This window comes from Drosophila sechellia, chromosome 3R (assembly GCF_004382195.2).
Source record: "Drosophila sechellia strain sech25 chromosome 3R, ASM438219v1, whole genome shotgun sequence".
In the NCBI taxonomy this organism is placed as follows: domain Eukaryota; kingdom Metazoa; phylum Arthropoda; class Insecta; order Diptera; family Drosophilidae; genus Drosophila; species Drosophila sechellia.
In genome coordinates this window covers 25,794,580-25,822,446 of record NC_045952.1, presented here as the reverse complement: position 1 = coordinate 25,822,446, position 27,867 = coordinate 25,794,580, and the positions used below count along the sequence as shown (strand labels likewise).

General features: G+C 48.1%; 1 protein-coding gene across 3 annotated transcripts; it reads left to right on the top strand.

The window, feature by feature from the left end:
• On the top strand, positions 1-27,631 carry LOC6617174 (dynein heavy chain 17, axonemal). Of its 3 annotated transcripts, XM_032720537.1 has the most exons (33): positions 1-189; positions 340-861; positions 1,257-1,345; positions 2,188-2,832; positions 3,027-3,309; positions 3,360-3,838; positions 3,894-4,393; positions 4,450-4,763; positions 4,848-4,951; positions 5,500-6,056; positions 6,298-6,512; positions 7,566-7,742; positions 7,803-8,177; positions 8,236-8,409; positions 8,612-8,884; positions 9,305-9,334; positions 9,961-10,449; positions 10,506-11,477; positions 12,485-12,751; positions 12,898-13,943; positions 14,144-14,684; positions 14,751-15,250; positions 15,309-16,064; positions 16,123-16,711; positions 16,951-17,199; positions 18,555-19,031; positions 19,089-19,453; positions 23,341-23,479; positions 23,547-23,713; positions 23,766-25,410; positions 25,465-26,591; positions 26,764-26,958; positions 27,032-27,631. In XM_032720537.1, the coding sequence occupies exons 1-33, from the start codon at positions 1-3 to the stop codon at positions 27,129-27,131; spliced, it is 14,550 nt and encodes a 4,849-aa protein (XP_032576428.1). In that variant the 3' UTR covers positions 27,132-27,631. The 3 variants fall into 3 exon arrangements, with proteins under 3 accessions (XP_032576428.1, XP_032576429.1, XP_032576430.1); XM_032720538.1 differs by lacking the exon at positions 27,032-27,631 and having other exon boundaries at positions 26,696-26,935; XM_032720539.1 differs by lacking the exons at positions 26,764-26,958; positions 27,032-27,631 and adding an exon at positions 26,652-26,744.
• The last annotated feature ends 236 nt before the right edge of the window (positions 27,632-27,867 follow it).

The window sequence follows — 27,867 nt, the reverse complement described above, 5'->3', positions numbered from 1 at the left end:
ATGTCCGATGCGGCGGCAATGGCCAGCAGCGATGAGGAGGGCGTGCCCGCCGGGAGCACCAGCGGTCGCCAGCGCGTCCAGCGCGACTACAGCGATGCCAGGTTAGAGCGGGTGGCCGCCTACACAACGACCACAATGCGCCTCAAGCCGGATAAATGGACCAAAATGATGGCCTGCGATGACCTGCGGGTGAGTTGCCACTATAACACAGGGGTGAAATAACGGGAATCAAGGAAAAAACAATACCATCACCAACTTTAAAAATTATTGTACATTAAATAATATCTGAAACTATGAAAGTGAATCAAGTTGTCATTGTTTTCACCACTTTGCGTGCAGCGCATTGTTGTGGAGTGGCAGCATGGCCACAGTCGCGTCCTGGTAATGACTCTCAGTCCTGGCGGAGATCTGGTTCCCAGGAGCTGCCTCAGCGACTTGTACCTGCCGTATTCGGTGCAGAGTGCCCGTGGCTCCGTTCCATCCGCCATGTTGCCCGCCGAAGATGAGGCGATGGCCACAGTTACGGCCGCCGTGTCCGCCGTGGTGTCTGTCACGCCCGGTGCTCTGCTCATCCCGCTGCCGCCCGCCTCCTCCAGCTTCACGACTCTGGACGGCGTGCCACGTGGCAAGTGCGCCTACTTTGTGCGCTGCAATACTTCCGACGGACCCTTGACGGCATCCAATTTTGCGGAGAGCGTGCTGTACGGCGACTTCCCGGTGCACAGCAAAATCGAGACCATGTCGCTGCTGTTCGACGACGTTCTGCAGCCGCTCCTGGAGCAGGCTCAAAGTCAGTGGCCCGCCATTGTGCGCAAGGATATGCAGGCGCGCATCAAGGAAGTGCGGAACACACTGACCGAGGTGGGTCATTCTGGTGGTGCACTCAGGAAAAAGTCGAGCTTACAGCCGGAAATTATCATTTATATTTTATTTTTATTCAATTGAGTTCTAAGTGCAGCGCGATTATGATTTAGTATTTACAACTTTGAGGAAATATCACCCATTAAGAAGATACATTTTTTCCTGAGTGCAGCTGGCAGCTGCGGTATCTCATCAAATTAATCTAATTGAGTGCAGTGGGGCGGAGGCTTCGAGTGGGAACGGAGGAGGCGCGTGCCCAACCGATCCCATTTGGAGCGACTCCGACTCCCGACCATTGTCTTGGAAGTATTTCGCTTAATTCGCAAAACTTTTCATGTGTCTACGGGCGATACGTATACATTCTGTCTGTATATACTTTATTGTTATCCCAACAGATTAAGGGCAAAACCAACAATCGCACAATTTTATCGTTATTAGTTTCGCCAACAATCGTCGAGGAAGTGTTTGCCCACGTGAGTCAAGGGTAAGTTCCGGCCATCGGAGGATGGCCATTGTCTTAGAGTTCCGCCCTGGCCTCCAGCTCCTTGGAGTGCAAGATGTCGCCCCAGAAGCTATCTGGTATTGTTTATGTGGCCAGAGAGAGAAAGGCTTATTCATGATACCAAATTGATTTTCATTGGCATAACTTTTCGCATGAATTGGTCGAAATTTATTTAGCCAGCAATTCCGGGAAAATTCAAGTTGTTTGCCCCTTGGTCATACATACACAACTGGTGGTGTACTTCGATTATTTTCCCATCGTACAAATGCTTTTAATTAAATTACAACTATTAAAAGAAATAGCAATCGTGAGCTGGCCATCAGCATTGTTAAGAAAATTGTCCAGAATTTAGCCAAAATTGCCATCGGTACACACGTCAAGAGCCTTTAAAGTGTATTAAGCTTGAGATTTTTGGTCCAACAACTCACAATGTTCGATTCGATTCAATAAAGACAAAATTGAAAGCAAAAATCAAAATAAACCATCAAGCCATTTTGATTGGTATCAGTTAGCTATTGAAAACTAACTACGGAAAAATGCTAAAAACAAATGGCAACATAAAAAGGGGAAGTCAAGTGCAAATTTTTTGCGAATTAGGTCAATAAATGTTTCCGCTCATTACACAAGTTTTCGCCATGAACCAAAGTTAGTTGTAATAAAATTGGAAATAAAACCAATTTGGGAACTTTAAATCATTGAAGAACAAGTAGAGTATAACCAAACTTCAAATTAGAGTACTAAAATTTAAAGTGCGGACATCTAACAAAAAATAACTATATTTAATTTAACTTTTGCGATGTTTAATGAAGTCTTGATATTTACAGTCACTTAAGACCGGCGCTAGATCCTAAATTCCGAAACCTACTGGAGGAGATGTTCATAAATTGGACTACCCAAATGCACGACATTGTCTTGGAGCACTCCGAGTGCCAGCCACTGGGTTCGGCCAACCAGTCACCCGGACATCAGCCAAAGTACATAACACTGGTTTCCCTGCCCGCCCAGGAGATTGGATTTTGGACGAACCGGAAGCTCAACTTACAGAACATCTACGAACAGCTGCGAGAGTCCACGCACAAGACTCTGGCGCAGATTTTGGAGCGAATCGAGTCGGTTTACTATGAGCCATATGCTACCGCTTTCCGGAAACTGGTGGCAGCCTGGCTGGAGGCACAGGATGTGTCCCTTTGGCTGCAGCCGCTGCTTCGTCAGACTGCCGCATTTAATTCGGTTCAGTTCAGCAATGGTCACGATTTGGTGGCGCCACTCGTCCACATCGTGCATCTGGTATGGAGCAATGCCAGATACTATCGAAGCACCCAGAGGATGAGTGTCCTGCTGCGCTGCATCTGCAACATGCTGGTACATCGAGCCGCTGAGGATCTCGAGCTGCAGCTGCTATTCCAGGGCGATGCCGATGAGGGATTACTGAAAATCAATCGAACCACCGAGGTTCTGGAACTTTTCAAGTAAGATTGCTTTACTTTACGTGATGTTTTATCATAAATTGCATCATTTGGCAACATTTCCAGAGTAATTATTTAATCAATTCATGATTTGTGTAGAAATTAAACAAACTGAAAACATTCATCTCCGTTAAACATTAGCACAATTTGAATAGTATGCAATCCATTCTCCATTATATTCAACTAATCTTCCGCAGGCAACGAATGCTGGACTACAAGGAGCGCTATGCCGGCAGCCAGATCCTTCTGCCCGCTCTTCCCGAAGGAGCAGCTGCGGTGGCTTCATCTCCATCGCCAGATGACCAGCAGCAGTTGTGGCGCTTCTGCCACGAGGATGTATTTGGCCAAACACTCGACGGCTTCTCGCTCCAACTGTTGGAGCTGCGCCAGGTTTTCGAGGCAGCGGTGCAGTTCCAGCAGCTGGAGAAGCTGGAAGTGGGCGGATTGCGGGGCAAACTACTGACTGAGCGCGTCAGAGAGGTGAGCTCAGAACTTGGGTATAAGTTTAATGTGCGATTTTTCTACCCTAGATTTTCGGCGAGTTTAAAGTGCTCTTTGAGCAGTGGAGCAACGTGGACATCGATCTCACCGCCACGGTGGCCAGCAAATGGAAATGCTTTCGACGGGAGCAAAGCCTTTTCTTTAGCCGAATGCAGCTGCTGGAGCAGAAGCTGGCCACAGTTTTGCTGCAGGCCTTTGAACAATGTCACAGCTGGATGCACTTGCTCCGGCTGACTTTGATGTTTGGCTCCCTGCTGCAACGCGAAGCTGTGAGACCGGAATTGGCCCGAGTCCTGCCGCATATCCTCTTCATCTACGACACTGAAATGGAGCAGCTGGAGGATAGCGTGGGGGAGGTGCTGCTGGGCTACGAAATACGTGGCTTGGCCGCATTACCTTTGGCCAACAACTTTCCACCCATTGCGAATGCCATGATGTGGCTGGAGCAGCATATAAGTCGATGCGATGAATTTGGAGCGAAGGAGTTAAGCCAACTCGTTGAGCAGTTGTAAGTACACTCGAAGAAATCATCTAAGCTATGTTATATACACTGAAAATATTAGATTGAAGGAGAAATCGGAGCTGCAGACGCTGCCAATTCAGTGGAATTCCCTGCTCTCGCGTCGCAATATTCTGACCACCAAGCTGAGTAATCTGCAAATGAAAATCTGGACCACATGGCATGAGTGCGTTGATAAGCTCATCGTCCAGGGACTTGATGAATCCGTGCTCTCACGATCTCAAGATCTTAGCCAGCTCCATCTGAACTTCTCGCCAGTGCTGTTTACCCTGCTAAAGGAAACCAAATATTTGTTGGCTCTCCAAGCTACTGGCAGCTTATCCTGCGATCTCTTCCAGCTACCGGAGCCACTGCTCACACTCTATGGCCACCGAGATGCCTATTGGGAACGTCGCATTCGGCTCATCAAGATTGGTGAGTTCTACAATGGCATCCGCTCCGGAGAATGTGCCGCAGCTGAGCTTCAATTAATTCGCAATGACCTGGCGACCATCGACGAGCACGTGGAAGTGGCCTGTCGGCAACTCACATGGCGCAACTACGGTAGGAGCAATCAATATACTGAAGAGAATCGCTGCAGAAATTTATTTAAATAACAGATGATCAACTTGTGGCGGTCATTTTTGAGCAGTGTCGCGACTTATTCGCCCGACTGCAGCAATCGCACGGCAACCTGGATGCCATCCTGGCCAGCATGCGTCGCTGGAGCCGGGAGCCACTGCATCAGCGCAGCTTATACGGTCGCAATCTCCTTGATCTGCGCCACCAGCAGGACCGAGTGCGTCTGCGGTTGCTGCAGTGCGATGAGACCAAGATGCTGCTCAATCGCCTGCTGATTGCCAACTTCTGTCTGTTCTTCAACTATGAGTCGCAGGAGTTTCAGCTGTACTCCAGGGATCTGAGTGTGCAGGAGGTGGGTTTTAAGCACTTTGAAGGGTTTTAAGGTATTCTGTCTTATGTTATTTGAAATGATTATCCTCTATGGCCTTCGTTGCAGTTTGTTCGTGAATTTCCGGAGGAGCAGCGGCGGCAGTACAACAAGTATTTGGCCAGCGTGGATGAGCTGATCTGCCGCGAAGTCCGCGAGGCGATGAGAATAAGGTTTTTAAGCAGCCCGACCCGAACTAGCACTTGAATTTCCCACTACCATCATCATCATCATCATTGTCAGTAGCACTCATCGCCAATCAATTGCACTTCTTCACCAGACAGCCAACTATTTCATTACATTTCGGCACGCTGGCAGCTCCTTTCATGTCTCATCAGAACTAATCAAGTAAATGAGCACGAAATCGCACAACTGCAACCGCAAAAATGAAAGACACCTGCAGGTGCAAGTGCAAGTTGCAAGTTGCAAGTGCAATTGGAATTGCAACTGCAACAACCACACTTTGCGACCGCAGCAATATGGGGGCAAACAATGCCAACAACAAATTGCCGGGGGCCGAGCATTCATGCGTCAATTGCATGTTTCACTTAGCGGCACTTTTCGTGATTGCATGCAGACAACGTCGGCCAAAAATGAAGAGGGGATGGGGCAGGGGGGCACATTGGGGGCGTGGCTGGCTCAGCCTGCAAACGAAATAAGCTGCAAAGCAAACTGAACACTGAATTTAATTTTCACATTACTCATACGCCGTGTAATTCAGTTTAGAGTATTTGTACAAAGAAATGACAGCAACAGCAACGACGACGCCAACAACTCCACCAGTGGATCCTGGCTGTTCAGCCGGCATGGCGAGGTTAGTCCTTCAGCAAATCACAACGCCACAGGCGACATCCACGGCGGGAGCGGGTGCTGGTGGGGCACCGCCCACAGCCAACGATGCTCCACTCTTCGAAGTAAAATTGGAACTGACGGAAACGGAAATACGCTTTTCGCCCGCCTTTGATGCAAGTGTGGAAAATAATTTTCAACAAATTGTGGAGCAGCTGTTGCTCGATATAAAACAGACATGCGACTGCATGCCAAGAATTGTGGCTGACAATGCCCCGTCAGAGGATGATGAAGACGACGACACGGCGACGGTGGACTACGAACAGGAGCTGAGGCGGGAGCCAAAAGAGGACCGAGCACAGGAACTGCAGGAAAGGAAGAACAAGGAGCTGGAGCTGGAGCAGGAGCAAGGAGATCCGAAGCCGCAGGCCGTGCAATTCAACCTGCTGGCTGCCGCCAAGGCGTATAGTCAAAAAATGGAATGCACTGGTAAGGATTTCGCCACCCCGATAAGTGGTCGCATTGCGATATACCCTTTTTCAGGGCATATCTATACTTCCGTATATTTTGTTCCCCTTTTATATTCAATAAATTATTGATAAGTTTATTTTTATGAGTTAAAGACCACAGCTTAGTTCTACATATTCCACCAGGCTTCTTTAGTTACAGTATGGCTCCATGTTTTGCTCAGATCTCAGTTCCTTTCATCCTCTTCTTTTCCACATCCCAGCCGATGGCCTGGAAATGCTCGAGAGGGCGATACGCGATGCCCTGGCGGATACGGTGGCGGCGGCATCGGCTTACGCTGCCAAATTCCAGGCCTATGCATTCCTGTGGACCCAGCAGAGCGGCGAGGTGCTGGCCGCGTGCATGCAAACAGCCAGGGAGCAGACGCACCACGTCAGCGCCGGCGGCTATGCCATCATGGAGACGTTCAAAAAGGAGGTAGGCCGGAAAAGGCAAAGGAAATGCCCCCGGGGTGCCGAATGCCAACAGCTTTAGTGGCTGCGACACTCACACCCCAGTTCTGGGAGCAGATAAGAAGTGGTTGGTGGGAGGAGGAGGCGGACGGACAGACGGAGGCAGACTGGGTCGCTCAATTGGCAGCCACACAATTTACGCCATGTAGCCCCTGAGACCAATAACGCTTGATAAATGCCAACCATTTAGGGTCAAATGTGTGGCAACTGACCGAGCCAAGAAGGAAATAAGCGAAAAAAGGCACAGGATCCCCGAACGAAACAAAGCAAAACACCAAACAACTGCTTAACCACCACATGGCGTCGTTGACTTATGTTCTGGGGGCAATTGGAAGCCACTTCCTGCAGCACAGCAGGCAAATCGCCGACGTATGCGTAATATTTTCTTTAAACAATTATCAAACGCCCCGAAAAGTATGCAATAAATTACCCAACAGGCACACACACACGCAACAACAAATCATGGTCAAAGTGCACGGACATGGCGGGAAATTGGGTGTTGCCCAATAAGATGAGGGAAAGTGGCCAGCAGGAAAGCCTCGAACCGCAAATGGTCTAATCTTAAGCACAAAAGGTTTCAAACTTAACTTCCTGAAAGTTATCAAATGTATAGATAAAAGAGGCACGAGTTTCAATAGATAATTTCCCATCAATAGTTTGTTTTTAATATTGAAATTCCAGCAAAAGCTTCATTTCTTCTGTAATGCCACACGATGATTTTCAACATATTTTTGACATAGAATCTTCCCAGACATAAGTTCAGTGATGCCCCACTTCCGGCATAGGGCACGAAAAATCACTGGCCGGCATTTTATTTATGACTACCCATTGTGTTGCCTCTGAAGCAGCTGGTGCTCTTAATAAACCGACGGCAGCGATAGAACCCACTGTAATATATACACAGCACATAGGGACTTATCCATACGAGAAACACCCATGTGTGGCAAATTAGCAAATAAATTAGGGTAGGGCCAGTCAAAGAAAGTTGTCACTCCATAAACATTCACATTTTCCATAGATCGAGAACTACAACGAAGTGCACGATGCCATTGACCAGTGCGAGAACAGGGAGTGCATCAACGGATGGCTGGCCCTCGATCTCAAGCCCCTCAAGTATGGACTTCTCAATCTGGCCTGCAAGTGGTCACACATGTGCAAGAAGTGGCTACTCCGCTACGTCCAGGGAACTCTGAAGGTGAGACGCACCCGAAGAACTTGGAATTCACTTTAAATGGGGGAAACACTCCATTTGCAGGAGTTGAATGCCTTCATTGCTCGCGGCTACGAGACGCTCCAGCTGCACATCGCTCGCCAGGACTTCGCCACCCTGCTCCGCGTCCTGGCCATCATGTCGGAGATTCGGGAGAGGGAACCCTATGCGGACAATGTGTTCAAGCCGCTCAAGGAGATCATGGGCCTACTGAAGTCCTACAATGTGGAGTTCGAGCCGCAGCTGCTGCGTGGAATTGAGCAGTTGCCGCAACAGTGGCAGCAGCTGAAGCACTCGAGCACCGTTAAGCAGGAGGCGCTGCAGGACACCCGCTTCCACCAGCAACAACGAGTGACCGCTCTCATCGGCCTGCACACCTGCCACCTGCAGCACTATGCCCGGCAGTTCCAAAAGATGCCCGTGAGTGGCGAATGAAATGTGGCTTCCATTATATATATAAATTGGTTCTTACTTCCAGTTCTTTCGCGTGCCCTGCCCGCAAGTCTACGATGTCTGCGATGAAGTCTACCTTCGGTTGCACCGCTTCCGCCGACAGCAGCGCCTCTACACCCGCTGGGCCCGACTTCTTGACATCCAGCCACCCGATCCTGCAACCCTGCAGTTCTGCGAGGTGGAGCTGAGAAGGGTCAAGGTGGGTACATGGGGCACTTAACCATTTTATTTATATGGGAAATATAATCTGTTATCGGTTGGCAACATTTAGTACTTAACAATATTAATGTAATTTTAAGCCAACTGCCTTTGTGGCTCCATAAGCTAGCGCTATAAATGGGGTTGTCTTAACCATATCCTTGTTAGCACAGCAAAACTAATAATTGACCCATCGCCGGCAGCAATTGTGGGACTTTGTGCGCGTCATCGAGTCGTGCATCGTGGCGTGGCACGCCACGCCCTGGCTGCTCATCGACACCGATGACATGGAGCACGAGTGCAAGAAGTTCACCCGCGACCTGCGCACCCTGGACAAGTGCATCCGCGAGTGGGCGCCATACGTTCACATAGTGGGCGTGCTCCGCGAACTGGTCGCCTCGCTAAGGGCCATCACGGAGCTGCAGAATCCGGCAATTACGGAGCGCCACTGGATGGAGCTGATGCAGCTAACAAAGGTGAGCACAATGGGAATGGCGAATGGGGTTGGGGATGTGTGTGTGTCTTTCCAAATGATTGAGCGTGCCAACAGTGGAGCAATGGAGCCGGCAATCTGCCCGCCGGCTGATGTCTCTTTGTGCCCAGTTTACATGGCGGTCACAATGGCGCACATTGGGCAAACACATTAGCGCAGGTGATGTGTTGTTAAACAGCGAGCTGAAAACCTCGGGAGCTGGTGGAGCTGGATCTGCAGGGCCTGTCACAGGTTATGGACACATCTGGTGATGGCCTGTGCTTTAGCCCAAACAAAGGAGCACTGATTACGGGCAGTGCGAATCTTTCAAACTATCCCAGCAATTAGATTGAATCACACAGATCACAGGTCGCATAAATAACTGAAACCTAATCAAAATTCCCGCTTATCTCTTCGTGCTCAGCTGAGTGGACAGCATTCCATGGAGGAGCTGGTAAGTGTAAATCATAATCAGAAGTGTAATACGAAACCGAATCAGTCTTCCTCATTCGGAATCATGTATTAAAATGTAGTTATCGCATTTGCTCATCTAAGTCCAATCAGAAAACGGCCACTAGGCATCGGTCATCCTGGGTTCCGGATTATGTGCATTGTTGAATGGCATTCCTCAAGTTTATGGGGCGTTTGCTCTCCATTACATAATAGCACTAACAACTAACAATTGGCTGATGGAAAGCATAGCTCAGTACTGTTAATTAAATTTGCCAAAATTCGGTCGAAATGTGTGATTAATATTGTGTGCCGAGAGCAACGAGCAAACTTCTAAGTGACATTCAAAGCAATCAATTACACTAGTCTACAAAAATATAGCCATTTTAATATTAGTACCAAATTTCTTAGTCCTAAAAAGTTTTTGGTATGTTAATGATTCTTATCTAACTTATAAATTGCCCGCACAAAATATTTTTTAATTTTTTTTTGTGACAAACAACACAGTGTTTTGCTATTGAATTAATCCCCTGACTTTTGAGACATCCATAAATCCATTGAAATGCATTCAAATTTCGAAATAATTAGACCGACTTGGCGTGTGCGTAATATATGCTTTCCACACTGCAGCTGTCGTACAAATGCAACAAATCCACAAGATTGGCCCAACTGCTGACCCTGCAGCTGCAGCATCACGAGGAGGACATCAAGAACACTGTGGACCGTGCCATCAAGGAGATGACGGTGACCAAAGTGCTCGACGAGATCAGGGCCACGTGGGCGCACCTGGAATTCGAGCTGGAGCAGCACCACACCCGTCCACATATACAGTTGCTGAAGGTATCCGAGGAGCTTATCGAAACCCTGGACGACAACCAGATGCAGCTGCAGAATATCTCAACTTCCAAGCACATTGAGTACCTCCTGGACAAGCTCACCCACTGGCAAAAAGTCCTGGGAGGCATCGATACTCTGATTGTCAACTGGTTCGAGGTGCAGCGCAAGTGGATCTACCTAGAATGTATCTTTATCGGATCAGCGGATATACGCGCCCAGTTGCCAGCGGATGCGGCAAACTTTGAGAGGATCGATGAGGACTTTACGGCACTTCTAGCCAAGGTGGGTCATCACATGGAACATTAATGAACATTTAAGGATTTAGGATTCTGCTACAGGTGCAGGAAGTTCGAGTGGTCATGCAGGTGGTGTTGCGCTACGAGGATGTCCTTGCCCAATTGCTGCAGTTACAACATCGACTGGCAGTTTGCGAGAAGGCCCTAAATGATTACCTGGAGACCAAGAGATTGGCCTTTCCACGCTTCTACTTCATCTCCGCCGCCGATCTGCTGGACATCTTGTCCAACGGTAACAATCCGCAGGTGATTGACCGACACCTAATCAAATTGTTCGATTCCATCCTGCGGCTGCAGTACGAGACCAATACCCCGAATGCCTTGGGCATGCACTCCAAGGAGAACGATGAGTATGTGCCCTTCGTTTCCTCCGATCCGGATCAACCATCGTTTATCGTTTGCGGCGGAAGAGTAGAATTGTGGCTGAGGGCCATTATCCAGCAAATGAGGAGCACCCTGCACGAATTATTCCGACGTGCCCTGCGCGTTTTTGGGGAGAAGCCGCGGGAACTCTGGCTCTACGACTGGCCCGCCCAGGTGGCGCTGTGCTGCAGCCAAATCAGCTGGACGGCGGACGTGAACCGATCCTTTGGCTGCATGGAGGAGGGCTACGAGGGTGTAATGAAGGAGCTGCACAAGCGGCAGATTGCCCAGCTGAACGCTTTGATCAATCTCCTGCTGGGCGAACTGTCGCCCGGGGATCGCCAGAAGATCATGACCATCTGCACGATCGATGTGCATTCCCGCGATGTTGTGGGCAAGATCATAGCCTCCAAGGTGGACAACTCGCTGGCCTTCCAGTGGCAGAGCCAACTGCGCCACAGATGGGACGATGACCAGGCGGGTAGCTCCAGTGGCCGGGCCAGCACGGCCATAAGTTGTGGAGGAGGCGATGAGGATTGCTTCGCAAACATTTGCGATGCGGAGTTTCGGTATGCCTACGAGTATCTGGGAAATACCTCCCGACTAGTCATTACCCCGCTAACGGATCGTTGTTATATCACCTTGACGCAGGTAAGTGAAACGGAAACCACGTGGCGTATACGCAATTCTAATTGAATAAAGGCAAATAACTTGCAAATCCTTTCTAACGAGTCCTGAATTAAATATAAACCTTTTCAACGCCTGCCAGGGGGCGTTAATGGATTTAGCAGCGGAAATCCGCTACAAATGTAAAGTCCATAGCCCGGCATTGAATAATTGAAAGCCAATGTCCCGTGGCTTGAATATATTAAAACCAGCAGCTAGTTAAAGCCAGTTGAGACAAAAACCCACTGATAGCTGTGAGTGACAAGAATGAGAAAGGGCGGAAATTCAATAAATTAAGTGAATTTGCGTGTGCAATAAGCGCAGATTATTGCATTGACAGTCGAATATTTCATGCACGACTGCTGCCATATCAGATGTTATATCATTGACACCCGCGAATCATATTGTTAAAAATGTGTCGGAAAGTTTCACAAAATTAAGGTGTGAAAACTAACATCGAGGGAAATCCAATCACACATGTCAAATGCAATCATGTTCATATTTCACATTACAATAAATATCATATTTCCGAATCATTGGCATCAAGAGCACTTCTCATTGCATTCAGTTATGCTATATCCAACATGTCGCAGCTCATCTCAATTAGGATAGTTTTAATAAATACACATTGGTTACTATAATTACTTTCAAAGAAAAAACACCTATTGATGAGGTAAAAAATCCGTATAGGCAATATATGTTGCAATCCATCTGCGTAGCTCAGAATATCTTGCAGTATCTTCAGTAAACGCCCTATTTCCAAGTCAAGAACATAACATCCTTCAGGCAGCCATTCTCGACAATTGAGAAATACGTTTAAATTGAATGCAGCATAACCAGGTGATTGCACAAAACCGCATCGCATCAGTTTGTGCGGAGCAGTATTCATCGCCGCCTGCAGCAAATTAAACAACTCGTTAGTGGAAAATAAATGTAGCTACCAATTTACATATGCCACCTCTACCAACGAATATCTCTGGGCTTCTTTCCAGTCCCTGCGATTGCGATTGGCCGGAGCGACCGCTGGGCCGGCTGGAACGGGGAAAACGGAAACCACCAAGGACCTGGGACGCGCCCTGGGCGTAATGGTTTATGTCTTCAACTGCTCGGAGCAAATGGACTACAAATCTTGTGGCAACATTTACAAAGGACTCGCCCAGACGGGAGCCTGGGGCTGCTTTGACGAGTTCAATCGCATCTGCGTGGAGGTCCTGTCCGTGGTTGCCGTCCAGGTGAAGACCATACAGGAGGCGATAAAGGTACGCCGCCCGCTTGCAAATTGATTTCAGTCACCTTTCCTCTGTTTCGCCATCCTGCACCGTTCTGCATTGATTGCTCTACCAGGACCTCGCAGTCCGGTAGTGTCCTGTCCTCTACTGCTCCTTCTCCTCTTCCTTGTTTACAGATGCATAAAACCCAATTTATCTTTATGGGCGAGCGCATTTCGCTGGAGCCGTCGGTCGGAATTTTTATCACCATGAATCCCGGCTACGCCGGCCGAACTGAGCTGCCGGAGAACCTGAAGACCCTGTTCCGGCCATGCGCCATGATTGTGCCGGACTTCGCCTTGATTTGTGAGATTATGCTAATGGCCGAAGGCTTCCAGGATGCCCGTCTGCTGGCCCGCAAATTTATCACCCTGTACACGCTGTGCAAGGAGCTGTTGTCCAAGCAGGATCACTACGATTGGGGTCTGCGGGCCATTAAGTCCGTCCTGGTTGTGGCGGGCACCCTCAAGCGGGATGACCACAGTCGGCCGGAGGATCAGGTCCTGATGCGAGCGCTGCGCGACTTCAACATACCCAAGATTGTCACGGAGGATGTGCCCATATTTATGGGTCTCATCGGTGACCTCTTCCCGGCTCTGGATGTCCCACGCAAGCGGGTCTTTGAGTTCGAGAAAACCATCCGGAGGGCGGTGAATGAAATTAAACTGCAGCCGGAGGAGGGATTCCTCATGAAGGTGGTGCAACTGCAGGAGCTCCTCGATGTGCGACACTCGGTTTTCATAGTGGGCAATGCGGGCACTGGAAAGACTAAGATCTGGCAAACCCTACGAGAGACCTATCGCATCCAGAAGCTGAAGCCCGTGTGTCATGTCCTCAATCCGAAAGCTTTGTCCAATGATGAGCTCTTCGGCATCGTTAATCCCACGACGAGGGAGTGGAAGGATGGCTTGTTCTCCTCCATTATGAGGGAGCAGGCCAACATGCCACCTGGCAATCCCAAGTGGATAGTCCTCGACGGCGACATTGACCCCATGTGGATCGAGAGTCTTAACACGCTGATGGACGACAACAAGATTTTGACCCTGGCCAGCAATGAGAGGATATCTCTGAAGCGCGAGATGCGTCTCCTCTTCGAGGTGGGACACCTAAAAGCAGCGACTCCAGCCACTGTTTCCCGCGCGGGCATTTTGTACATCAATCCGCAGGATTTGGGCTGGTCGCCGTGAGTAATCCAAAATAGTCTGGCATTGTAAAAAATATATAAATACTTAAAAAACGGTTTAACACCGTTATTTTCAATTTTTACAATATGCAATAAAATATACAACCAAATTAATTGGACAACCGAATTAATTGGAATGCCAACAGATTTTTATATTATTTTTTACATTTTTTACAATCCTTGCCTTTTTCTTTCATTAGCTACGTATCCTCCTGGCTGGAAACTAGGGTGGACATGATTGAGAGGGGCATCCTCACCACCCTTTTTGAGAAGTACTTTCCCTGCCTGATGCAGCGGCAACGCGACTTCCGGCGCATTACTCCCATCACGGACATGGCCATGATCCAGATGACCTGCCACTTGCTGGAGTGCCTCTTGGACAGCGATGAAGGAAATGCGGATGGTCGAGGGCGAGGAACTGCAGCCGGAGGAGCAGCAAATCCGCACAGTCTGCATCACGGCGAGCTGTCCCATGAGGCGATGGTCTTGGCGCTGGAAACGATCTTTGTGTACGCTACCGTTTGGAGTTTTGGTTCGGCTCTAAGTCAGGATGTAATCATCGACTGGCATCGCGAGTTCCACAAGTGGTGGATTGGCGAGTTCAAGGACATCAAGTTGCCCAGCCAAGGCACTGTCTTTGATTATCAACTAAATGTGCAGACACTAAAGTTTCAGCCTTGGTCTGAGTTGGCCGCCCATCAGTCCCTGGAGGGGCAAATTGATTCAGAGACTCCCTTGCAGGTAATAAATATTATTTTGTAATGTACTGGGGATAGAAGTACCTTATAATCCGTACTTACCAAATAGAATGTACTGATTTCCACTGCGGAGACCATTCGACTGGCCTACTTCCTTAAGTTGCTCATCGACCGCAACCTGGCTTGCATGCTGGTGGGCAACTCCGGTTGCGGCAAAGGTGCCATCTTCCGGGAGCTGTTCGGTCAGTATGCCAACGACCAGGAGCTGCTCGAAGTGGCCGTGTCGGCGGCAACAGCTGGTGACAGCCATCAGCAGCAGTCGGGGAATCCAGCAGGAGGCGGAGTTGTGCGCCGCAAGGCATCCTCCTCAGCCACGCCACTGCTGACCACCGTGCAGGCCACGCACTTCAACTTCTACACCAGCTCGGAGATATTCCAGAAGATGCTCGACCGACCGCTGGAGAAGAAGTCGGGACGCTGCTATGCTCCAAGTGGACCGAAGCGCAGGCTCATCTACTTTGTCAACGATTTGAACATGCCGGAGGTGGATGCCTACGGCACAGTTCAGCCGCACACGATAATGCGGCAGTTCATGGACTACAGGCAATGGTGAGTTTACGCCAGTGTGCCGGCTGTGGTTAATGATTCAGAGTCATCTCCCGACCAGGTACGACCGCCAGCGTCTGCAGCTAAAGGACATCCGGCACTGTCAGTTCGCAGCCTGCATGAATCCTACAGCCGGCTCCTTTACCATCGATCCACGTTTGCAGAGGCACTTTTGTGTCTTTTCTGTGGCACCGCCGGGCGAGGATACACTGCATCACATCTATGGCAGCATCCTGAGCAGTCACTTGGAGAGTCCAATCCAAGGATTTACCAAAGAGATTCGGTCCATTGGTAGCCTACTGGTGCGAGTGGGCATTGCCTTGCACCGTCGTGTGGAATATGCCTTTCTGCCCACCGCCCTCAAGTTCCACTATCTGTTCAATCTGCGGGATCTCACGGGAATCTATCAGGGATTGATGAATAGCATGGGTGCTCCGGCATCGGCGGGTGGTGGTGGTGCATCCGGTTTTGGCGGCACCATATGTAGCAGACCCTCTGAACTGATGAGGCTTTACGTGCACGAGGCCTTTCGCGTCTACCACGATCGCTTGGTGGATCCCTACGACATCAAGTCGTTCAAGTCGTCCATACGAGACATTTTCAAGAAGGACTTCGAGGACTTTGATGAGGATTTTGTGTTTGCCGAGCCGCTGATATATAGCCACTTTGCTCAATCGCTGGTGGACCAGAAGTATATGCCACTGAAGAGCTGGGACTCCTTGTACCAATTGCTAATTGAGGCACAAGCAAGTTACAACGAGGTGGTGGGCTACATGAACCTCGTTCTCTTCGAGGATGCCATGATACACGTTTGCCGGTAAGCAAAACATAGTTTATTCGATTTATTTAATATATTTTTATTTCATTATTGACAGAATCAATCGCATCTTGGAGAGTCCCCGGGGAAATGCCCTTCTTATTGGAGTCGGAGGTTCCGGAAAGCAAACTTTGGCCCGTCTGGCGGCCTTTATATCGTCCTTGAATGTATCCCAAATCCAAATCAAGCGAGGATTCGGACTGCTCGATATGCGTGAGGAAATCGGCAACCTTTACATGAAGGTGGGCCTCAAAAATCTGGCCTCCGTGTTTCTCATCTCGGATGCACAGATTCCCGACGAGTCCATACTGATGCTGATTAATGATCTACTGGCATCCGGTGAAATTCCCGAGCTCTTCAACGACGACCAACTGGACACCATCACAAATGGCATCCGCAACGAGGTGAAACAGAGCGGTACGCTGGACACCAAGGAGAACTGCTGGCGCTATTTTGTGGAGAAGGTAAGGCGGCTGCTCAAAGTGGTGCTCTGTTTCTCGCCGGTCGGCCAAACTTTACGGGTTCGGGCCCGAAAATTCCCGGCCATCATTAGTCGCACGGCCATTGACTGGTTCCATGAGTGGCCCAAAAGTGCCCTGGAATCCGTTTCCCAGAAGTTCCTCAACGAAATCAGCGGTATTCTGGAGGTAAGTGTGACTTGGTATAAAATACTAGAAAATCACTTTTAAGTTGGTTTTTAAAATGTGCCGGGCTCTAATTTTTCGAGTGCACTGGTAGCCCGTTCTCTTATTTATGCGTCTGTCGGGCGCAATTTACAACTGCAAACCGTCAGGCCGGACAGTTTAAGTCCTGGCAACCAGGACGAGTGCCGACTGACCTGATCCATGTGCTCTTTCCGTTTCGCCCAACCGAAATTTCCACACAGCCCGCTCTGGTGCCGCCCATCGGTTGCTTTATGGCTTACGTCCACGGCACCGTGAATCAGATATCGAGAATTTATCTGCAGAATGAAAAACGCTACAACTACACGACCCCGAAAACTTTTCTGGAATACATTTTCCTCTACCGCAAACTGTTGGTGGACAAAAATGGCGAGTTCGCCGAACGCATCGCTCGTCTGCAGAGCGGAATGTCCAAGCTGGCGGAGTGCGCCCGTCAGGTGGACACGCTGAAGGTGAGTAAATGATGGAGTGGACGACCGGCGAATGCGGCACGGCGTCCATATGGCATATGAGAATGAAATGTGCATGCGGTGAATCCGGTTCGCGGGTGCTAATACACTGTGACATCAATTTGGATTGGGGATGAAAATTCATCATATAAATGATATAAAGGATTTCATTATAAGTTGATATTATTGATATTATTAAGTATGTTTTACATAAACGAACGCGTAAAGTACAGCAAAATCGGTAATGAACCACATTGTATATTGATCCCTTAATGTTCAGAGCTCAAGAATCTCATCGAAATCAAATTAATTGCTCATTTGAGATTCAGGCGACTTATTTTCCACTCTGCTCACACAGCAGATTGCGCACACGAATGTGTGTGCGTGTGCCTTCAAATAATACCTCCTGCCTGGATGCCAACAAAAAATACAAATAAAAAGTATTACAATCTCGGCAGAGTTAAAAATTGTGTCTGTCTGCTATCAAATATTAATTAAACACGAACGCAGGGTGCCCGCAAAATCGATCATCATTGGGCATCGGCTTTAAATGGTACACTGCCATTCGATCCGGTGGCGAAGCGTTCGCCATTCAATTAGTGCGCTTAATTGAATTGTTGTTGCAGCAAATCTGCTGTCCACTTGTCCAACTCCAGGCAACATCAATGGCGGAAACCGGAGAGGCGGAAGGTCGCTGCCATTCTTTGAGTTTTTAACGCCGTTTCCGGTTACGTCGCGTATACGCAGTGGTGGCCCAGCGGCATCACGTTTATTTCGTATCGTACTCCTCGCCGCTAAACAACATCCAGTCGACTGCGATGGCGGTGGAGGGAGCAGGCCAAATGTTATTTAAACTAATTGAATTAATTGAATTCGTTTCCCTCGAACAAAAGCCGCTTCATTTTCCCTAGTTTTCACTACTGTTTTACAGCGCTTCTGCCCTTCTAGTGATGGGGTTCACCTGTAGAAATGGTATAGGAATGGGTAAAAAAAGCATATCTTCGACATTGAAAGGAATTTCTAAGCAGTGTTTATTTTTAAAAGAACTTAAAGGCAATAGATTCATTTTAGAATATACTTTTGAAAAGTAAATTTGCTTGATATCTTGCTCATTTCGGTTTAGCCAAGTCTTAAAATCATTATATAACCTACCGATTCCTCTCATCACTTCCTCAATTCACTTGTATTTGTGTGGCTGTGCCCCCAATTTGTGCGCCAAAGTTGCTCTGCGTAAATATTGAGCCATCGTGCCGGGGCTTTAATTATTTTCGCCAGGCGTAAAAGTTTTCAGCTCACTTTGATTTTGGCTTTGAGTTTCAATTGACGCAATTCAGCGGATTTTCTAATTCCACACGCAGCACCAACTGGCCATCCAGGAGGTTCAATTGGCGGCCAAAAACGCGGCGGCCGACAAACTGATTGTGATCGTTAGTGCCGAAAGTGAGAAGGTGAAGCGGGAAAGGTACATCGCATCGGAGGAGGAAAAGCGAGTCCGTATCATCGAGGAGGATGTGTCGATCAAAACCAAGATGTGCGAGGAGGATCTGCGTCAGGCGGAACCCGCCTTGGTGGCCGCCCAAGCAGCTCTGAATACCCTAAACAAGAACAATCTCACCGAACTCAAGTCCTTTGGGTCGCCACCCAAAGCGGTGGTGAATGTCTGTGCCGCCGTCATGGTTCTGCTGGCCAGTAATGGTAAGATTCCGAGGGATCGCAGCTGGAAGGCATCCAAGTTGATGATGGTGCGCGTGGACCAGTTCCTCAACGATCTGCTCAACTACAACAAGGATAACATACATCCTAATATCATTGAGACGCTGCAAGAGTATCTAAAGGTGGGGCAACATATGATTTTACCATTTAAACTATATTTCAATTGATATTACCTTCAGGATCCCGAGTTCAATCCCGATAAGGTGGTGCAAAAATCGGTGGCTGCCGCTGGTCTATGTGCCTGGGTGATCAATCTACACCGCTATCACCAGGTCTTCCTAATCGTGGGACCCAAGCAGCAGGCTCTACAAGACTCCCATCAGGAGCTGCTGGAGGCCAGGGAGCGGCTGCAGTACCTCAAGGCCAAGATCAATAATCTGGAGGCCAAGCTGGCCGAGATCCAGGCCGAGTTCGAGAACGCGGTGGGCGAGAAGCAGAGGTGCCAACGGGAGGCGGACAAGACCGCCTTTACCATCGACCTGGCCCATCGGCTGGTCAATGGGCTGGCCAACGAGAATGTCCGCTGGAAGGAGTCCGTCCAGAGGTGAGTCCTTCGGCCATGTGGTTGCGGGCGTTTGGTTATAGCACTGCATTTATGCGTAATCAATTATTAAATTTAATTTACATTCTGTGTGCGTTCGCCATGGCTGTAATTGCTTCGCCAGCCACTTGACGACGGGGTGGAGAAGTGGTTTTGCACTGAAAAAAAGTATATATCGATTAAGTAGCTTAAGTTAGGAAAGTCATAAAAGAGTGTTCTTATTAAGTTTTATGCTGGGAAATCACTTACTTGCCCTAAACCTTTTGTTTATAAACGTTTATTGCTAATATCACCAGTTAATGTTGAAAAAGCTTTCATAGAGCAATAGCCAATTAAATACTCCCCTGTCATTACTTTCTTTTTCCCAAAGTGCATGAGAACTCCGCTCACTGGCGGGCCATGGCGGCAATAAAGGTCCATAAATTTTATTTATCCGCTCCCATTTGGCGCAGAGTGCTCCGGGGTCCCCGAACCCGGCTCATTCACTCGATTGCGCACTCGTCGGAAGGCAATGAACCGCCAGGAGTGACGGCAATTTGCAAAAATCATTGGCAGTTAACCGAAATGCATTTAAGCAGCTCCACGCCGGAGGCACGTACTCCAAATAGGGGTATGCAAACTTGTCATACCAAGTGGGTTGTGCTGGGCTGTCGCTAATCCCATCTGTTGCAGCTCCTTCTCGTGCTGCTTGGTGCTGCTCCGTGCAGCTCCGATGATGTGAGCCACGAAAATATCGAGCCAAGGTGCCAGGCACCTGCCTAACAAGCCAACAATTGCAGTTGACAAGTGTTAAAGTTGCCACAATGGTGGGTGGTTATGGCGAAAGGGACGAAACCCGAAGAAACGTGGCAGGCAGCGTGTGAGCAGGAGGCAAAGCCTATTAGGATTTCCAAGGACATGGGTGATGGAAACGTGGGCTTTGTGCATCTACCCTTGGGAATCACTGATGCAGACCTTTTTTTTTTTTTTCAGTATTTGAACGATGATGTTTTTATTATTTGATCAACGCACTGTTACCCATGCGGCAACTTAATTTGATCTGCTTAAATTATTTTATTTTACAATATGTCTTGGTTACTTAAGACTAACAGATTTTTAATCCTAAAAATGATAGGGAGAATTATAATAGTTGATATAACATAATAATTACTATTTATTTGATTATTCTAATGAATTTTTAAAACTAAGACTTTCTAGGTCAAAACCAGGTCAGGGAGGTCATGAGGGTGGTGTCGCTTGAGTCTTCTTTTGACTCTAGTCCGAGGGTCAGCATTGACCACAGCTGCAGTTCCTAGCTTCCTTGCTAGGCTGTTGGGGTGTAAACTGATGCAGCCCATGAAATGTACATGATATATCCAAGCGCCTTAAGGTATGCAACATGTCATCATGCGTGTCATAGGGATAATTTACTTTTACAGCTGAACTTCCTTGTGAAATATGTATGAAACGATTGAAAAATATTCTGCATTTAGTTAAATCATCACTACTATTATTTATTAGCAATCGAGTCAGGCAGAAAATAAATAAGTAATCAAATCTTTGAACGGAAACTTCATATTCTTCAAAGTCACAAAAAGCAGAAATACTAATTTGCTTTCTTTTTTATAAAATATTTCACAACTTTTGGCTACAACCCAAAAACACAAAATATTTCATATGTGCATTTAGTTAAAGATCTTTTTACTTTTTGCGGTTTGCATTCATTTGTTAGCTCATGTGACTTTTATATAATTATTTCTAATTAACTGAAAAAAAACTGGTGACAACAACCAAGTTGTTAGTTAATAATGTTACTAGATAATGTTGGTCCGATATATTACGTTGCCAGTTCAATGAGAATTCTGTTTGATCTCGGTCAAAATCAAAAATTACCAAATTTAATGGAAAAACATGCAAGGCAAAAGCAGAGCTCGTGGCAATATTCCTATCAAAGCCATCGCCAGGTGCCAACACCATTTCCACAAAATATGGTTTATCTTTGCCGATTCAAAGGGCCAAAATTATCAGTAATCACCAAACTTGTGCCAAAAACGTTACGATTTAATGGCACCTGAATGGCGAAACTAATGAAAACGCAACCGTTTTGGGGTCATGAATATCCTGAATTTTCATTCAAAGCCCAAAGGATCCAAAAAGCAGTGGGGCGCCCCAACTATCAATTATATAAACCATCAGGCCACATGCAATAAGCATTGGGCAAAAACTTAATCAAATTCATATAGATGTCAATGGCAATATAGCATTCGAACATTCAAACATTCGTACATTCGAACATTCGTGCATTCAAACATTCAAACATTCGTACAACACGCAGAGCACTCCGACACCTTTGGCTGCCCATTGACGACTGGTTGCATTCATTGAAATTCAATTGAGTGCGCGTGCAAGCCAAAAAAAAATCCGTAAAGGGCGTCCATCGATGCTGATGATGATGATGATGATGGTGTGGGTTTTGGGTGTTTTCGGGTGGGCAAAGTACTACATTTTTCGCACCTAAACAACTGCAGAGTCCGCCCACAAACTGACCAACTGAACAACTGAACAGCTGAACAACCCATACAAAATGGGCTGCGTCAGCAGCTAAATCGCCGAGGGATCCGGGTCCGAATATAAATGCATATGAAATACGTATGGAATTACGAAAAATGAAAAATTTCCCAACTGTGTGTGTGTGTGTATGTGTAGGTGTGAGCCTGGGCGATCCTTGGAAATTGAATGCATTGCTGGCAAAGGAGCAACAGCCTCGATTCTGGACTTTGCCAGTGAGAATTGTTCAAATATTTATGAAAATATTATTTGACCCGCTACGGCAAATTGTTTGTACCTTCGGTGGGTGGTGGGTGGCGATGGGCTGCCTTTTTCGGACAGGTGTGTGTGTATGTGTGTGTAAGCTGCTCTGACTTGCATATAAATTTCTGCATATTTGACAATGACATTACACACGCACACACACATTTAAAGGGATCCTCCTGCAGGATACTCGCATTTGTTTGCCAACTTATTGTTGTTATTGTTGGAGCTGTTGGCATAGTTGGTCGTGCTGCCTTCGAAAAATACTATCCGCTCTAAATGAGAATGCTCTTATGTCACCTGACAGGTATTTCAACAAAATTCAACACAATATTTTCAGCAAAAAACAATTATGCCACACACACACACAAATGAAAATGGCAGGCAGTGGCGTGCATATAAATTCACAGCGAGGGGTTTAAATCAAGCATTTTTGATATCATTTTAGGACCCTTCTATCGCAGATGTCTCTGATCCTCCAGCAATTATCAGATTATTCAATTACAAAGCATTACTCGTGTGACTCTTTTAAACATATGAATGTGCTTATAAATGAGCATAAATCATTGTCGTTTTCAGTTTTTAGCAGAGACGTCTGGCGGAGCAGAGTGGTGGCCACTGGGGCTTACTAATTGAAAATAGCTTAAGCAAGCACTACAAAAAGTTGTCCTGCGAGGAGTCTGCCCTTTGCCAGGCAGCAGCTTTGACATAATAAGCTCAAATATTTCAATAAGAGTTGGCATGCAGCAATTTCCGATAATTTATGCAACCACTTCAGCTGCATCTGCAGCTAGAGCTCACCCAACGCCTGTGAGCCCACCCATCATCATCCAGCTTGGTTGGGAATGTCAGCAACAAAGGCAGGAACAACAACTCCTCCTACTTCCTCCTCCTCCTCCGACATCATTATTTTTTCAATTTCCCCTCATTTAAATTTAAATGCAGCGAAGGAGGCGAAGAGGCAGGCTGCAGCGGAAGTCGGGTGATGGTGCAACCTTAAGCTTCCTGCTGCTACTGTAATTTATACGATTTGTTATCATCAAGAGCAGGGGATACCACTTACACTTGTCTCGCCCCCCATCCCTTTATTTCATCCGTAGCCTGCTGGCCAAGATTGGTACCCTGCCCGGAGATATCCTGCTAATTTCCTCGTTCCTGTCGTACGTGGGCTGCTTCACGCGCCGCTATCGTGAGGAACTGCAGCACAAGATGTGGCTGCCCAACTTTCGCAAAATCGATGTGAGTTCGCACTTTCACTTTGCCACGGTTGCAGGAGGTTAAACTTCGTTTCATTTCGGGTGAATAGCCCCACATACCGCACACCGAGGGCGTGGATACCCTGGCCCTATTCTCGGACGACGCCCAGATAGCCGCCTGGAACAACGAGGGTCTGCCCATGGACCGAATGTCGACGGAGAATGCCACCATATTGCAATACTCCACCAGATGGCCGCTGATGATTGATCCCCAACTGTAAGTGTAGGCATTACCAACTATGTTCCCAAAATCTAGATATCATCTCCAGGCAGGGCATCAAGTGGATCAAAAATCGCTTTGGAACCGCCCTGGTGGTGCTGCGCCTGCGCCAGAAGGGCTTCCTGGAGGCTCTTGAGAAGAGCATCTCACAGGGGGACACGGTGCTCATCGAGCAGATTGAGGAATCAATGGATACGGTTCTGGAGCCCCTGCTCAGCCGGGCACTGATCAAGAAAGGACGCTATCTGCGCATCGGCGACAAGGAGATCGAGTTCCATGCCAGCTTCCGGCTCATCCTGCACACCAAAATGGCCAATCCGCACTACAAACCGGAAATGCAGGCGCAGACCACCTTGATCAACTTTACGGTCACGCCAGATGGTCTAGAGGAACAGCTACTGGCCGAGGTGGTCAAGATTGAGAGGCCGGATCTGGAGCAGATGAAAACAGAGGTCACCGTGCAGCAGAACAAATTTAAGATATCCCTAAAGGCTCTCGAGGATGAGCTGCTGGCCAGACTGGCATCATCGGGTGAAAATGTCCTGGACGATCACGCCTTGGTAATCAATTTGGAGAACACCAAGCGAACCGTGGACGAAATCGAAGCGAAGGTGCGGGAGGCCAGGGTTACGACTCTGCAGATCGATGATACCCGGAATATATACCGATCGGCTGCAAAGAGAGCGGCTATATTGTACTTCGTACTCACCGATCTGAGTCGCATTAATCCGATCTACAAGTTCTCGCTGAAGTCCTTTATGAACGTATTCCGGCAAGCTATTGCCATGGCCGCCGAATCCAAGAACTACGAGAAGCGGGTGTTCCACCTCGTGGAATCCATTACCTTGCAGACTTATCGCTATACGTTGCGCGGTCTCTTCGAGGCGGACAAGCTGACCTTCACCTCGCACATGACCCTTCGCATCCTCATAGCCGCCGAGCAGGTGGCCAAAGATGAGACGGACTTTCTGCTGAGATTCCCCCACGATCCCACTACCTTGTCGCCCTTGGATTTCGTGGGTCGGAGCGCCTGGGGCGGCATTAAATCCCTGACCCTGATCGAACATTTCTACGGTATTGACAAGGACATGGAGAACTACACGAAGCGCTGGCGCAAATTCATGGCCAGCGATACTCCCGAACGAGAGCAGTTTCCCGGCGAATGGAAGCACCGCACTCCGCTCCAGAAATTGTGCATCATACGGTCACTCAGGCCGGATCGCATGACCTACGCCATGCGGCAGTTTGTGGAGCAGACGATGGGTCGATCGTATGCCGAGATCCAAACGCCGCCCTTTGGAGCCATCTTTCAGGAGCTGAATGCTGCCACACCGGCGTTCTTTATCCTTTCACCGGGTGTGGATCCCATTAGGGATGTGGAGCGTTATGGCAAGCGACAGGGCTTTCATTCGGAGTCCGATACGCTGGTCAACATCTCACTGGGCCAGGGACAGGAGCCGCTGGCCGAGCAGGCGATAATAGGTGCTCTGGAATCCGGTCAGCAGTGGGTCATCCTGCAAAATATTCACCTGGTGGTTAACTGGCTGCCCACGCTGGAGAAGCTAATCGAACGGATTGTGCTGCAGAGCGAGTCGAAGGGGGAGTCCAATTTCCGTCTGTTCATCAGCGCAGAACCTGCTCCGGATCCACAGTACCACGTGATTCCACAGGGCATCCTTGAGTCCTCGTTGAAGGTACATATTTTTCCGTATCCTATTCAGCTAGATAAATCAAAGTTTAATGTCCAGGTGGTTAATGAACCTCCATCTGGAATGGCAGCCAATCTGCACAAGGCGTGGGACAACTTCTCGCAGGATGCCTTGGAAACGTGCACCCAGGAGGCGGAGTTTAAGTCAATCCTGTTCGCCCTCTGTTACTTTCATGCGGTGGCCGGTGAAAGGCGCAAGTTTGGACCACAGGGCTGGAACAAGGTGTACCCCTTCAACATTGGTGACCTGACCATCTCGTCCAATGTCCTGCACAACTATCTGGAGGGTAGCAATCGGATTCCGTGGGAGGATCTGCGCTATCTCTTTGGGGAGATCATGTACGGTGGTCACATTACCGATGACTGGGACCGCCGGCTGTGCCAGACCTATCTGGAGGAGCTCCTGCAGCAGGATCTCATAGACGGTGACTTTGAGCTGTGTCCCGGTTTTCCGGCACCGCCGAATCTCGACTTCGAGGGCTATCACTCGTACATTACGGAAATGCTGCCGGAGGAGAGTCCCCTGCTTTATGGCCTGCATCCGAATGCGGAGATTGGCTTCCTGACCACCGCATCCGAGCAGCTGCTGCGCACCATTTTCGAGCTGCAGCCGCGGGAGTCGGAACTGAGCTCCCATTGCGGAGCACCGCGCGAGGAGCTGGTCAAGATCATGATCGACGACTTCCTGGACAAGCTGCAGGATGAGTTCAATCTGCAGGCTCTGCTCAATCGCGTGGAACGCAAGACGCCCTTCGTGGTGGTGGCCCTCCAAGAATGCGAAAGGATGAACGCTCTGATCAGGGAAATCAAGCGATCCCTGCGTGAACTGATGCTGGGATTGAGGGGCGAACTCACCATTACCCAGGAGATGGAGCGACTGGATCATGCTATATTTTATGACCATGTGCCGGCTGCATGGGCCCGACTGGCCTATCCCAGCATGTTGGGCCTGCAATCCTGGTTTGCGGATCTGCTGCATCGCATCAAGGAGCTGGCCGGTTGGCTCAACGATTTCAAGTTGCCCTGCGCCATCTGGCTGGGTGGACTCTTTAATCCGCAGAGTTTCCTCACCGCCATCATGCAGGAGAGTGCCCGGAAACACGACTTGCCGCTGGACAGGATGCTCATAAGCTGCGATGTCACCAAGAAGCAGAAGGACGACGTCACGTAAGTTGCTTATTCTGGCTTTTTAATTTTCCAAGAAACTAAAAATTAAGTTTTATATAGATGATAAATATAGAACAGCTTAAATCCCTACTAATCCCTTCAAGATTTATGTATCTATACGATTTTAAACTGCATCTTTGCTTGCCCCTCTCCTGGCACATCCTTCGAATAGCCTGCCGCCCATGGAGGGCGCCTTTGTCCACGACCTGTACATGGATGGCGCCAGCTGGGACTGCCAGCTGAACTCCATTGTGGCCCTGCGGCCCAAAGAGATGCTCTGCGCCATGCCCGTCATCTACATCAAGTCCATTGTCCAGGAGAAGCAGGAGCTGCAGCGCGTCTACGAGTGTCCTTTGTACAAGACCAGGTGGGTGACATTCCCCAAGATGCACCCCAGTCTCCTTTGTCCACACCGACTTCTAATTGACTGGTGCTTTTAGGTCGCGGGGCAATACCTACGTGTGGACCTTTAACCTTAAGACTCGCGAACGCCCCTCGCGATGGATTCTGGGGGGCGTGGCGCTGCTGCTGCAGCCATAGGAAATCAACAATGGAAACTCATATCTTCAAATACGAAGCACACAGCTTAATCTATTGTACTTGTATACCCACCGCATATAAATACATATATACCCGCAAAAATCGACGTCATTCCACAAACTACTCAACGCACGAGAGGCGAGAAAGCCCCCAATTTCACGATATACCCCCATGTATGACTAATCAATTAGTGGATATTTATAACCTTCGGCACATCGATGGACGCGCAACTCACGTGCCTCTGGCTAAATGGTGACGAAATGGAAAAATATTGCTTATCTAATGTTTCAAACATCATGTGCTAAACTAGTTTCTAGTAGCCATGTGGAATATATCGTCCATAAATTGAAATAACTTGTTCGTATCGTGGGCGTAAATGTTCATTCACATTAGCACTTCTAACTGGTTACAGCCAGTTTTATATTTTATTTCTAATAAAATTATTAAATAAATATGATTAAACTATTCCAATAAATAGCAATACAAAATGGCTCATATAATTGTGTCGTCTCATTGTGACGTATCATCTAAAGGTCATTTGCACATATTCATTGGATGAGTCTTTATAGATAGCCTCTTATTTCATTCATTTCAAGAAATGTAGACAATGTCTAGCAGAAATTTCGTATGGAATATTCTCTTTCGAGTTCAGTGGCGTACTTAAAATATATTCGTTTTTAATGAGACTTTTCAAAAATTGCCCGTGAGAAACTGAAATTATTCCAGTTGGAATTTA